Source organism: Arachis ipaensis, chromosome B7 (assembly GCF_059453495.1).
Source record: "Arachis ipaensis isolate K30076 ecotype BB chromosome B7, ASM5945349v1, whole genome shotgun sequence".
NCBI lineage: Eukaryota > Viridiplantae > Streptophyta > Magnoliopsida > Fabales > Fabaceae > Arachis > Arachis ipaensis.
The window spans coordinates 14,810,855-14,823,483 of NC_142442.1; the positions used below are offsets into that span (position 1 = coordinate 14,810,855).

At 30.2% G+C, this 12,629-nt stretch overlaps 2 protein-coding genes and 1 long non-coding RNA gene across 3 annotated transcripts; 1 reads left to right on the plus strand and 2 right to left on the minus strand.

Annotated features, from left to right (window-relative positions):
- Nucleotides 1-1,168: 1,168 nt before the first annotated feature.
- Nucleotides 1,169-4,742, plus strand: LOC107608751 (SGNH hydrolase-type esterase superfamily protein). Its single transcript, XM_016310475.3, has 6 exons — nt 1,169-1,430; nt 1,835-1,962; nt 2,050-2,176; nt 2,265-2,377; nt 2,785-3,034; nt 3,145-4,742. The coding sequence occupies exons 1-6, from the start codon at nt 1,181-1,183 to the stop codon at nt 3,354-3,356; spliced, it is 1,080 nt and encodes a 359-aa protein (XP_016165961.2). The 5' UTR covers nt 1,169-1,180; the 3' UTR covers nt 3,357-4,742.
- On the minus strand, nt 2,883-4,946 carry LOC107608753 (uncharacterized). Its single transcript, XR_015892113.1, has 2 exons — nt 4,838-4,946; nt 2,883-3,327 (listed from the first exon to the last, which is right to left on the minus strand). It is a non-coding gene; the product is annotated as an uncharacterized LOC107608753 (long non-coding RNA).
- A 562-nt stretch (nt 4,947-5,508) lies between these two features.
- LOC107608750 (glucan endo-1,3-beta-glucosidase 2) lies at nt 5,509-8,802 on the minus strand. Its single transcript, XM_016310474.3, has 4 exons — nt 8,474-8,802; nt 6,417-7,670; nt 5,995-6,022; nt 5,509-5,900 (listed from the first exon to the last, which is right to left on the minus strand). Exons 1-4 carry the CDS (start codon nt 8,538-8,540, stop codon nt 5,738-5,740), a joined length of 1,512 nt encoding a protein of 503 aa, XP_016165960.1. The 5' UTR covers nt 8,541-8,802; the 3' UTR covers nt 5,509-5,737.
- Between the last annotated feature and the right edge of the window lie 3,827 nt (nt 8,803-12,629).

Sequence of the window (12,629 nt, forward strand, 5' to 3'; positions counted from 1 at the left end):
TAGTTGGTGAACAATATTGTCGTTTTATTTGTCAATTTAATTAACTTACTGCACAGAAAAAGTATAGTAATTGGGGAAAAAATCACAACAAAAGTATAAGCACAAGCACAGCTGGAGTGAAGGAACTAGCAAAGGTTTCACAATCACGATAGATGCACCTAATATGGGTGTTTAACTTTTTGCTTACTTTAACAAGATTTATTACCGTTTGAAAATTTATTATCAACCTATTTATCTTTCTTTTTTTTTTTTTTGTGGGGAAAAAAACTAATAAACTATGGTAATGAATTCTTTTTTTTTTTTTGGACCGAAAACTATAGGTACTTAGGTAGTCATAACATAAAAAGTTTTTCTTCTTTTGACAAATTAAAAAAAAAAAACCATTTTTTCTTCTTTTAACTTTCTATCAAAATAAAATGTTTAACAAAGCAAAAACTATAACCGTTAATTAAAACAGTTCTACAAACCGAATAAAAACAAAATTACAATTTACAACACAAGTTGTCTTCACCAACCACAATTCGCATAATGACAAACCACCAAAGATTTCCCCAGTATTTTATTTGTTCAAACTTCATACTATCACTGTGAATTTTGAACCCCCCAAAAAAACAGTAAATATAAAATCTTCTGCTCATTGAAATATTCAGCGTTCAATAGGTCATAAGATTTAATTTCTGTGCATTTTTGGTTAGTTGTAAATAATCTTACACAAATATCTAATAATTTATCATATATCCCATCCATGAAAATATTCGAGTTAACAATTTATTATTCTATACATAATATAAACAAAAATATTTAATTAGGTGATAATAATTTTTTTATACACTGTTAATACGTACTAATTAAACTCTAGAATCGTGTGTAGTAGTTATTTATTTTTCTTAACACACGTGATGTAAGATTCTTATCCAATATTTATTACTAGTAATCAACAATTTATGGAACAGGTGGACCATTAGATAATAATATTGCTGACTCAAGCTTCTGAGTTGGCCAACTCCTTATGAGAGGCTCCATCATTTCCTCAAGAATCTATATGGGTTGGAAAATAATCACCAAACATGCAAACTTGGAGGAGTGAAACAGTAGTTCATATAATGAAATATGGTAATGCTAATACTATAAAATCCGATGATGCACAATCACACTTTTCAGGACATAAAGTTGGAAACAGATGAAGATAATGATAATGCTAAGGGTGGTTTTTGCTGTCTTTGTTTTCTCATCATTGGCAGCAATGGGTTCTTCAGCAACAACACAACTTGTTACTTATGTTTTTGGTGATTCCTTAACAGATGTTGGTAACAATAATTTCCTCCAATATTCATTAGCTAAGTCTAACTATCCATGGTATGGGATTGACTATAGTGGTGGCCAAGCCACTGGAAGATTCACAAATGGAAGGACTATTGGCGATATAATATGTATTTTCTTCATCTTAATGCTTTTGTTTAGTGTTATTTTCGTTCGCTTATGCCTGAGTATGTGTTTATAGACAAGAATTTAATTATAATGCACAGTAAGTCAGTATATTATGTTTAGGTGATTTTTTAAGTGATGAATATTTTTACTAACATGCCAATATATAATTGGATATGGTAAAACTCTTTTATACTGTGAGTATATAAAAATTAAATGTATTTCTAATTTTTGAATGGACATAAAACAAATTTATTTTAGAATCGAGAATTTTGTTTGTTTTTATATTTTTCTCTTTTTCTAGTATCTTTTTACTCAGAAACAATTATCAAACAGGATATTGAAAAAAACTAATAGTAAATACAGGATTTTATTTCTTTTAATTGTTCTGTTTTATGGTATTTTGCAGCTGCAAAGCTTGGAATACCATCACCACCAGCTTATCTTGCAGTGTCTCAAAACAGTGATGCCCTCCTCAAAGGAGTAAATTATGCATCTGGTGGTGCAGGAATTCTCAATGATACTGGACTCTATTTTGTAAGCAAAGACATTTTTAAACCTACATGATTCTTATTATCTTACAGCTTAGTAGCTTCTTATCTAACATTTTTCCTCTATTTCTAGATTCAGAGATTATCCTTTGATGATCAAATAAACAGCTTCAAGAGAACCAAAGATGTAATCACGGCAAGAGTAGGTGAAGCAGCAGCAATCAAGCATTGCAATGATGCCATGTATTTCATTGGAATTGGTATATTTTTGCTTAAATATTGATTTCAATGTTTAAAACTTCAATTATCCACTTCATATACTAAAGATGATGAATTGCACTTTTCCAGGAAGCAATGACTACGTAAATAATTTCTTACAGCCTTTCCTAGCAGATGGCCAGCAATACACACATGATGAATTTGTAGCACTCTTAATTTCAACCTTGGATCAACAACTTTCGGTAATAAAAACACTGCATAATACTTTGTTAATTTAAGTTATAGATCCTTCTCAATTGGAAAATGCAGTTAATAGGTCAAGTGTAAACTGTAATTAATGATGGGATACTCTCCTCAAATCTGTACTAAAATCTTGTTTATAATCAATATTTAAGGGTGTTCATAGTTTAGTTTTTCATAAACTGAACTGCACTAAACCATTCTAAATTAAACTGAACCACAAAACCTAGGTTTTTAACTGGGTTTTATAAAAACTAAACTATAATTTCAGTTCAGTTTATTTAAAATATTTTCAGTTTCAGTTTACTGATATTTTTTAACAACCCCATCAAACCCCATCAATATTAGTGAAAACCTGTAATATAGTCAAATAAATTTGCTAATTGAGATTTTATTTGCTTATTTCTAGAGACTGTATCAACTGGGAGCAAGAAAAATGGTCTTCCATGGAGTTGGTCCACTAGGTTGCATTCCATCACAGAGGGTAAAATCCAGAAAAGGTCAATGTTTAAAGAGAGTTAATGAATGGATCCTTGAATTCAACTCTAAAGTACAAAAGCTACTGAACACACTCAACCATCGTCTTCCAAATTCAAAGCTCATATTTGCAGACACCTATCCATTAGTTCTTGACTTGATCAATAATCCCACTACCTATGGTAATTTTTAAGAGCTTAAAATCAAATCCTTAAGACATACTCATTCATACTAAGCAAATTCTTTCATTCAACTTTCGGTAGACATGGTCTAATACTATATCATCACACAGGTTTTAAGGTTTCAAATACATCATGTTGCAATGTAGACACAAGCATTGGGGGATTATGCTTGCCAAACTCAAAGCTGTGCAGCAACCGCAATGATTTCGTATTTTGGGATGCATTCCATCCATCTGATGCAGCAAATGTAGTTCTTGCAGAAAAATTTTTCTCTACTCTTTTTTCATCAGCTCCTGCAGCAGCACCAGCACCATCAAACTAAATCTCATTACAATCAGTCATCATTAATATCAGAATTGAACCACACCTTTATACCAAGACTTTACCCTATATGTCTAAGTCAATTAGATAGTCCATTGTAACATAGATTAGCAACGTGCAATCAAGGAATCATTGCAATAATCATGAAAATGTTAGAAATATGTTACCTATGAGTCTATCTGTCTATGACATAATAGGCATATGCATATCCAATTTTTGATAAATTTAACAACAGAAATTATCAGATTTTTCCAATGAAATGTTGGTTAAATGTCATAGTTACACAAACACAAATTCATAATACAGAGATAGTAACTTGTATATCAGTACTACAAACACCATCATCCATTCAATTTCCAATATAAACAAAGACATTTAAAGATTCTGGGAACACATTTGATTTAAATATAAAGAAGTTATAGATTGCTCTCAGTTGAAAGGCCAAATTTTTTCCACATAAGAAGACATGAGATGGATAAGGCCTCTCCCATTTAAACCCAAACTGCTTCATGATCTTGACACAGCCCTCTTTCAATCTCTAAAAGGAGAGGTAACAAAACCTCATCCATTAGAAAAAGACATCATCAAGCAAAATCAAGATCAAGAAGCACTTATAAGCTCAAATGAAAAGAAGCCTAAAACCCCCATCCAGCTTCAATTCGGTGTGGTTAAAGCAAAACAATCATCATCGAGCATCACAAACCAATTAAAACAAAAGCCAAAATAAAAATGGTTTCTACTGAATTCAAGGAAAATTTGATTTGAACAGGGATGGAGTAACTTCCTTGCTCTCAGTAGTATAGGCACAATTTATTTCCACTTGAGAAGATTTGAAATGGAAAAAGCCCCCTACCAATTAAACCAAAATGCATTGTGTGCTTAACAAGACCTTCTTCCAAACCCTAAAAGAAGAAGTCCCATTCCGAAACCTCGTCCGTTAGAGAACGGATTCATTAGGCAAAATCAAACACCATACATCCATGAAGCTTAACTAATAGAGTTCTAATCCCAAAACTAGCTTCTATTCGGTGTGGTTAAAGCAAAAAAGCATCATCGAGCATCACAACAATAATTAACATAATTAAAACGGTTTAAAAACTCAAAAAATCAAAACCTAGAATTGAAAAATATGAAAATTGTGGATCCTACGAGAAATAGCAGAATCCATATTATAAATTAGGGAAAATGCCAGTCCAGAGGAACCGATTTGATTTTGCATCTTTTCGTATTCTCTATGCCATGGTTAATTAACATAGAGAATCATAGTGGATGCAGATTTCGAATCTGAATCAGAAACTGAAAACGAAAATGGAATCGAAGAAGGGAAAAACCTAATGCTACAAAGAATCCGTTAGATGTGAGGACTAAAACAGAAATGAAATCTGTGTGAGGGGCGAAAAAGCAGGGGACGTAGTGTGTTTATATAACCCTTTTGCGACGCGAATAGGGTTTTGAATTTCACTGATAAAATTACGGTTTTACCATTGCAGAGTGGAGGAGTGTGGAAGCTGCAGTCCGCGGAAATTGCGAAAAGTGGAAAGGAAAATTTATAACTGAATTAGCTTTATTTTACAGTTGTAGTATTTTTGGCCATTTGGCAACTACTCCATAAATTACACTGAAAAAAAAAAACCCACTAATAAGACAAACCGAAAAGTTTACTCATAATAATATGAATAAGAAAAACAAAAATATTACACGTACATTAAAAATTAATTAATATATATTTATATATATTATTATTTTATATTTTAATATATGTTCTATTTATTGACTGATTCTTTTATATATTTATCATAGTAGTTGTAAAAAAAAATTTAATTAATTTTATTTTAAAAATTAAGAGTAAAACTTGAACTTATAACCTTTAAGTAAGTATGAAAAGATTAATTATAACTCATTGACATTTAATTAACTAATCAATTAGTGTGTATAATAATACAAATAATTTTTCAACCTACTTAAGCGGTCTTATTGGAAGTGGCAAAAAGAATTGGAGGAGCTCACGCCGGCATTATCGCCATGGGAGATAGTAGATAGGAGACTACAACTTCAAAATTATATACAACAGTAAGTAAATAATCTAATGAATTGATTTTAAGTGATATGTAGAATTGTAGATGCATAATAACAAGATTTTAAGCAACCTAAAGGATCCGTGAATGGTTGATAAAATTGACCAATTTGAAAGAATTACAATGATGATTCAATTGCATATTTGCATCCTCACTTAGTCCAAACCCTTTACCGGTTTCTTTGTACAAAATTGAATGGATCAATTTGAACAATGCTACCAAAGATGATATAACCTTGTAGCACCATCATTCATATATAACAAAATTTTTGGATGAGAAACACATTTTCAAGATTATGTACCACACTTCATAGCAAAACCACTCCACATATTAAGAATCCTATCACCATTAATAGAAGGCTTCTAATTCTCAACTCAGAGCTGTGGGGATTGTAGGCTGATGAGGAATCTGAAGCTGTAGAATTCATTGATGGTGCTGTGACATTGGTAAAAGTAGCATTTCTTCCCAAACTGCACATTCAAAAACCAATCACTTGTAAGTAATACTAATTTTACAAAGCAAGCAGGGATAATGAAAATGAATCAAAGAAATAAATGTCTTTACCTTCCAGGAAATATACAAGAACCATGACCTACAATAAATGAAAAACCACAAAATGTTAAAACTTCAAAGCCTTAAATAATAGGTTAAATTACTCTAGAGATCTCTAGATTCATTCATCTCTCATTTGGGTTTCTATAGTTTTACACATTTGTAATCAAATCCCTATATAGTACAAACGTTTTTTAATCTAGTTCATTTGAATAGACGTTTCCTAATCAAGTCCCTCTATATTGGATGACGAATCGCTGTTTTTGACAAAAAAGTTCTGCACAGTATAAGCAGTTGACTATCCATGTTTAAGCTATAGAGACTAATTGAAAATTTGTGCACAATAAAAGAACTTTATTAGAGCTTTTAAACTATAGAGATTTCCAACGTAATCAAAGCTAAATTAAACTAAAAAAATGCATATAGCAGCTTACTTGGATCCGTGGTGGAGATAGTAGCCACTCCATTGAAGTCACAGGAATCAGGAGTCTTTCCCATCTTATGATAGTAACTATCAAAAGCATAAGTTGAATGTGCAATCACATTGTCTGGTTCATAGCATGGTTGTCCCTGCCGCATAGCAGAGCATTCCACTTTTCCCGGTCCACACGCCCAATCTAGTGCAGCCTGCAACATCTTCGGATCAGCACCCTCCTTTGCAATGCAGAAAGTTTGGTTGCTGGTATCATTTGCTAAGAGTGCATCTGATCCAGTCAAGTGTAAAATGTAAATAGGTGCACCATTTGCATCAAAAAGTCCCCAATTCTTCTCGGACAATGGCCCCGGCTTCATATCCTCGTTGTAGAGCTCATAAATGTAAGTGCTAACAGCAATTCCAGGATACTTGGGAGTTCCAGTTTGGTTCAGCACATGCTTTATTAGATTGCTATTGTAAGTATTTGCATTGTCAATCGTTGCATCAGGCTCGTTGGATCCACCTTTTGAGGGCCATCCGGATTCAGTTACTACTACAGGAATGTTAGTGTAATTTAGAAAAAGCATGGCAAAGTATGCTGCATCAACCATAGCATCAAAGACATTGGTGTAATGCAAAAGGGTATTGGAATCAACGGCTTCTTTGTTCGGTGGCAAAGGCTTGAAGAGTGCATAGTCCAATGGAATTACACCATTTGTCTGCATGTAATCATAGTAAGGGTATATATTGAGCATGAGATAAGAACCAGTGGATTGCAAGAAATCAAGCATTGGGACTAAAACTGAATTCAGTGACTTGTTAAAGAAAGCCTGTGAAGGTGGAAATGAATCGAGGATGATTGAAGAGGAAAGGGGCGTTGAGACTTTGATTTGGCGATCAAGATTGGATGCGATGAGAGCTGAATGAATGTACTTAAGAGCATTGACAAGTATTTTTGCTGCATTAGGAAGGGCAGTTAAGACTTCAGAACCAACACAAATGGCTGTGATGTTGGTTGCTGGATAATGGGCTACAACATTGTGTGAAACCCAGTTGGCAGCCGTCGAATTCGATTGGCCGATTGCTAGGAGCTCTTCATTAGGGACAGTGATAACAACTTGAATGCCTGTCTTTGCTAGTGCGACAAGCATAGCTTGGTCAGCATCATACAATCGAACATGTCGGATTTGCTGAGCTTTAAGTAGTGCTACTACTTGAGTAGGGTGTGGCATATCTGATAGATCTGTTCCAATATTCACACCAATAAATGGTTCTGCAGCCAAAAGAAAAAAAGAAAAGCAACAGGATTCAGCTTCAGCTACTCAAATGACACAACTCCAGAAGCATATGCAGAAAGAATCTTAACAGTTAGCACAATATTTCTCTTTTAAAATCATTTCCCTCTTTATTACCACTCACCAGTATCTAAAATCTAAATCCTTTTCTAAAATCTGACTAATCCGATTCAATGAAAAATAGTTTTTGAAAAAGAAAAACCCTTCTCCCTTTTGAAGACTTAGTTATAACTGCAATGATTTCTGAACATTAGGATAGTTCCCTCAAAGAAAGAAAGTGACTGAAATAGAAGCAATATGATCATCCTACTCCATTTTATATATCTAAATATATCATAGATGGGCCGCACTCAAATCAATAAAAGCCTAGCTAATTGTTTTTTATATATACTATAATTTAATTTTATTTACACCCAAAATTGGCCAAAGTTTATTAATCACATTCAAAATAAGTATAACATATACACAATAATAATTATTGAAGGGTCTTCTGCCACAGCTATTCTGTAGCTTATAGCTGATTACAAACCTTGAATCTCACAGAAAACAGCTATATGCTACATGCAGTTCATAACTTCCAACCAACTTCATTAGTTTTCACACTGAGTTCTGAACAATGCCAAAACAATGTTACTTTGATGAAACACCAACCCAAAGGAGAGAATGGAAGAAGATTCATGATTCATAATGCAAGCATAAACTTTACAAAGCAGAAAACGGAAACTCTTAACACAGAACTCAAAAACAGAGAAGCTATGTAATAAAGAGTGTGCACACAAACCTTCATCAGCTGCAACAACAAGAACAGACACTGCAAAAAGCAGCAAAAGAAGGGAATGCACGGCCATAGATTCAAACAGAGAAATCTGGAGCAAAGGGAAAAAACTCAATAATGAATGAGAGAGAAAGAAAGAGAAGGACAAGGAGTGTAAATGAAATGGGACTGTAGAGAGAAAAAAAAAAGAAGAAAATAATGAAGGGAAATTAAGGTGTAAATGCAAAGAGGAAAGTGGGGTAAAGCTGTAGAAGTAGTAGGAGAAAGAAAGAATATAAGAGAGATGGGGTTTGGAAGATCAAGACATAAATCACACGTGGAAAGCTTGTCAGAACAAATCAACGGCTAAGGAATCATCTCTGTTTGAGAGAGTTTCACTGTTAACAAAGCAAAGAAAATAGAAAACCAATGAACAAGGCAAAAACAACTTTTTTTTTCCAACATTTATTTAATCCATGGTTCTTTTCATTTTATAGTAATATGAAGAAGAGAAAAAGAATATGTAGAAATTAGACAACATTCTTTACTTGTTAAGCATTTTTTGTATGTTTAACTTTTATATAATTAAGTTTGAATTAATAATTAGGGCAAGAATCCATTTTTATTTATAAGTATTGTCAAAATGTTAATATAAAGGGAGGTGAAAAGGTTGCAAATGTTAAAATGTAGAATAATGTAATGGAAATGGTGATAAAGATGTTATTATTTAATTTTTTTTCTAAACATCTTTATATGTTTATGCATATTATTAAAAAAAATATATTAATAAATTAATTTTAACAAATATTACATAATATTTTTGTTAAATAAAGTTGTATTGATGAGACTCATTTTATTCACTAAAATATAAAAATTAAATTGGTTCACATCAATTATTTAATATTTCTAGCGAAAGATTCTAACTATTTTTAAATGTTAAGTATACATGCACTAAAATGAGAATTAATGACTTGAATTAGCAACGAAGGAGTATAAGTTGATATAATAAGTTAATAACCAACAATGATTACATTTTTGTTCATATATAATTGATTAATGTGATGTAAGTGCATGTGGAGGTGATATCCTAGCCGTTACAATAAGGTGAATTCTTTCTTTTGAAATCAGTTGATTTGTGCTTTGTTTTGTTTTGTTGTGTTGTGTAGCAGCATTCTCACTGTGTATCTGAGCATGCAAACTCTCTTACCTGGAATTTGTGTTATGCTTTGTGAGCTTTTGAAAACGGCACACCTTGAAGACACCGAAAAGATACCCCTAGAATTATATTATTTGTGCATGTAGAACATGGTAATTTAATACCTTTTTAAATATTTATCATTTACATATTTAAAAAAACTACTTGAGGCTTGAGGGACTTTTTTCACTAACCCACAACCACGAATGTGCTCACTCCTTCATCTCCAATATGAGGATACTATCTTACACAATTTTACATACATGAATCTATTTTTATTATGGAAAAGTCTAGGAGCCATCAACTTTTGTGTTTTCTGGCCAGTACTTAACTATCAAAATTAAAGTGAGTGATTTTTCACCATTAGATGTAATCTCACACCATTAAAAACACTATTGATAACCAATTAATGGTTACAAAACACTAAAATTACTGCCCCCTAACATTCCTCTTTTATTATTACATATGACATTTATTATGAACAGATCTTACATTTTTAGTGATTTGAATGTGGGTTCCCCTTTTTTTTTTTGGGAATGCTACAGTGAAGAACATTATTTTTTTCTACACATGAGGAACTTAGTTGGTATTTTCTGGTGAGGAACATTATTTTTTTCTGCACATGAGGAACTTAGTTGGCATTTTCTATTAAGTGACATCTGTAGGAGGGCAACTTTTAATCGTTTACAGACCACAATGTAAAATCTGCAAAGTATTTAATGTGGTGTCAATAAATTGCAGTTAATTAAAAAATATAATTAAACCTTTTTTAACTCTCTAATACTTTGAATTATTATTTAAGTTGTGGATTTTTTTTTAATTGGCTTATGTTTGGACTTTGAAAGAATAATTAATTGCACTCACTTTTTTTTATAATACAAAATTGATATTAGACACAAACAAAAAGTTTTATTAATTAATATGTCCATTTGAGATAATATTTAAAAATTTATCTTTTTTACACACTCACCTTTTTTTGTTTCTTTTTGTTTTATCTAAATGATTTGCAATTTTTACTTGTTTTTTATTTTGAATATTAAAGTAAGTAATTTTGTATTGGCCTATTAATATTAAATGTGATTATATTCAATGTGAAATGATTTAAGGTCTAAAGATTTTTTTTAAGAGTTAAAATTTGATCCGATGCTAAAGATAAGTTTGGTATAAAAAATGTTGAAATATTTTATTGTTGGTAATACTTAGTGTGTTTTGCATAATAAATAGTTAAATACAGAGTTGATGAAAGACAAATTTTTTTAACTAACAAATCTCAATATATTTATTGTCATCTATTGTATTCTGAGAAAAAAGATAAATTTTATATTAAAATTGACATATAATAATAATAATAATAATAATAATAATAATAATAATAATAATAATAATAATAATAATAATAATAATAATAGTGAGTGTTAACGATGTAAGTAAAATCAAATAATCAATGTAAAATTAGTTAAATTATCAAATATTTAGATTTTTTTATTGAAGATTATAAATTTAAGCTGAAAAGATTTTAAAAATATATATTTAATGAAAAAAAATTAATCTTCTATAAAATTTTCAAATTATATATAAATATACTTGTTATGTACAAATTTAATTTTATCGCTATTGTCAAATGATCAACTGAACTATATATCTTTTGAGAATTATATATCATTTGAAAATTTTATAGAAGATTAATTTCTTTTCATTAAATATATATTTTTAAAATCTTTTCAACTTCAATTTATAATCTTTAATCAAGAAATCTAAATATTTGATAATTTGACTAATTTTATATTAATTATTTGTTTTTGTTTGCATTATTAACACTCACTATTGTTATTATTATATGTCATTTTTAATATATAAAATTTATCCTTTTTCTACTTGTAATACAATAGAGGACAATAAATATATTGAGATTTGTTTATAAAAAAAAATTGTCTTTCATCAATTGTGTATTTATTATGCAAAACACACTAAGTTTTATTAACAATAAAATATTTTAACATTTTTTATATCAAAGTTATCTTTAGCATCTGATCAAATTTTAACTCTTGAAAAAAAATTCTTTAAATCTTAAATCATTTCACATTGAATATAATCACATCTAATATTAATAGGCCAATACAAAATTACTTACTTTAATATTCAAAATAAAAAACTAGTAAAAATTATAAATCATTTACATAAAAAAAACAAAAAAAAATGTGAACATCTGTTAAAAAAGACATTATTAAATATTATCTCAAATGGACATATTAATTAATAAGGTTTTATGTTTGTGCTAATATTTTTTTGGTGACTGAAATAAATTAAACAAAGAAAAACAAAATAAACAAAACAAGGAATTGTCTAAAAAGAGAGACAGTCCCGTTTAAGACTATTTTTAAACTCCTCCCAAGGTGTTTGTGTTAATATTAAATTATTAATCCTATATCATAAAAAAATGAGTGCAATTAATTATTTTTCCAAAATCCAAACATAAGCGGGTTAAAAAAAAAGGCCCACAACTTAAATAATAATTCAAAATATTAGAGAATAAAAAAGATTTAATTACATTTTTAAATTTACTGTAATTTACTGACACCACATTAAATGCTTACAAATTTTGTATTGTAGTATGTAAAAAGTTAAAAGCTGCTATCCTTCAGTGAAACAGATGGCACTTGATAAAAAATGCCAACTAAGTTCCTTTATGTGTAAAAAAAAATAATGTACCTCACCTTAGCACTCCCTTTTTTTTAAGGTGCAGCTACTTTTGTGCACCATTACTAAATTACCATTATTAATTCAAATTGTACTCTCGCAAAACCGAAACAAGAATAATGGGATATATGATGTATGATATGATATAAATCTGTAATTCATCCAATATTATATAGTGATTTAGCTTCGCATAAGAGGAGGGGAAAATTAGAGATGTATTATTTGCATCACTTTTTAATGCATATCTTTTGTATACTTAGACATAAAAGTAAAGAAAACGAGTTTAAAAAA

Coding starts and splice junctions, on each gene's coding strand:
- LOC107608750 (XM_016310474.3), bottom strand. CDS start 8,540: ATGGCCGTGCATTCCCTTCTTTTGCTGCTTTTTGCAGTGTCTGTTCTT. Junction 7,671..8,473: donor TGTTGTTGCAGCTGATGAAG/GTTTGTGTGCAC, acceptor TTTTGGCTGCAG/AACCATTTATTGGTGTGAAT. Junction 6,023..6,416: donor TATCTCCACCACGGATCCAA/GTAAGCTGCTAT, acceptor CATTTATTGTAG/GTCATGGTTCTTGTATATTT.
- LOC107608751 (XM_016310475.3), top strand. CDS start 1,181: ATGAAGATAATGATAATGCTAAGGGTGGTTTTTGCTGTCTTTGTTTTC. Junction 2,378..2,784: donor CCTTGGATCAACAACTTTCG/GTAATAAAAACA, acceptor GCTTATTTCTAG/AGACTGTATCAACTGGGAGC. Junction 3,035..3,144: donor CAATAATCCCACTACCTATG/GTAATTTTTAAG, acceptor ATCATCACACAG/GTTTTAAGGTTTCAAATACA.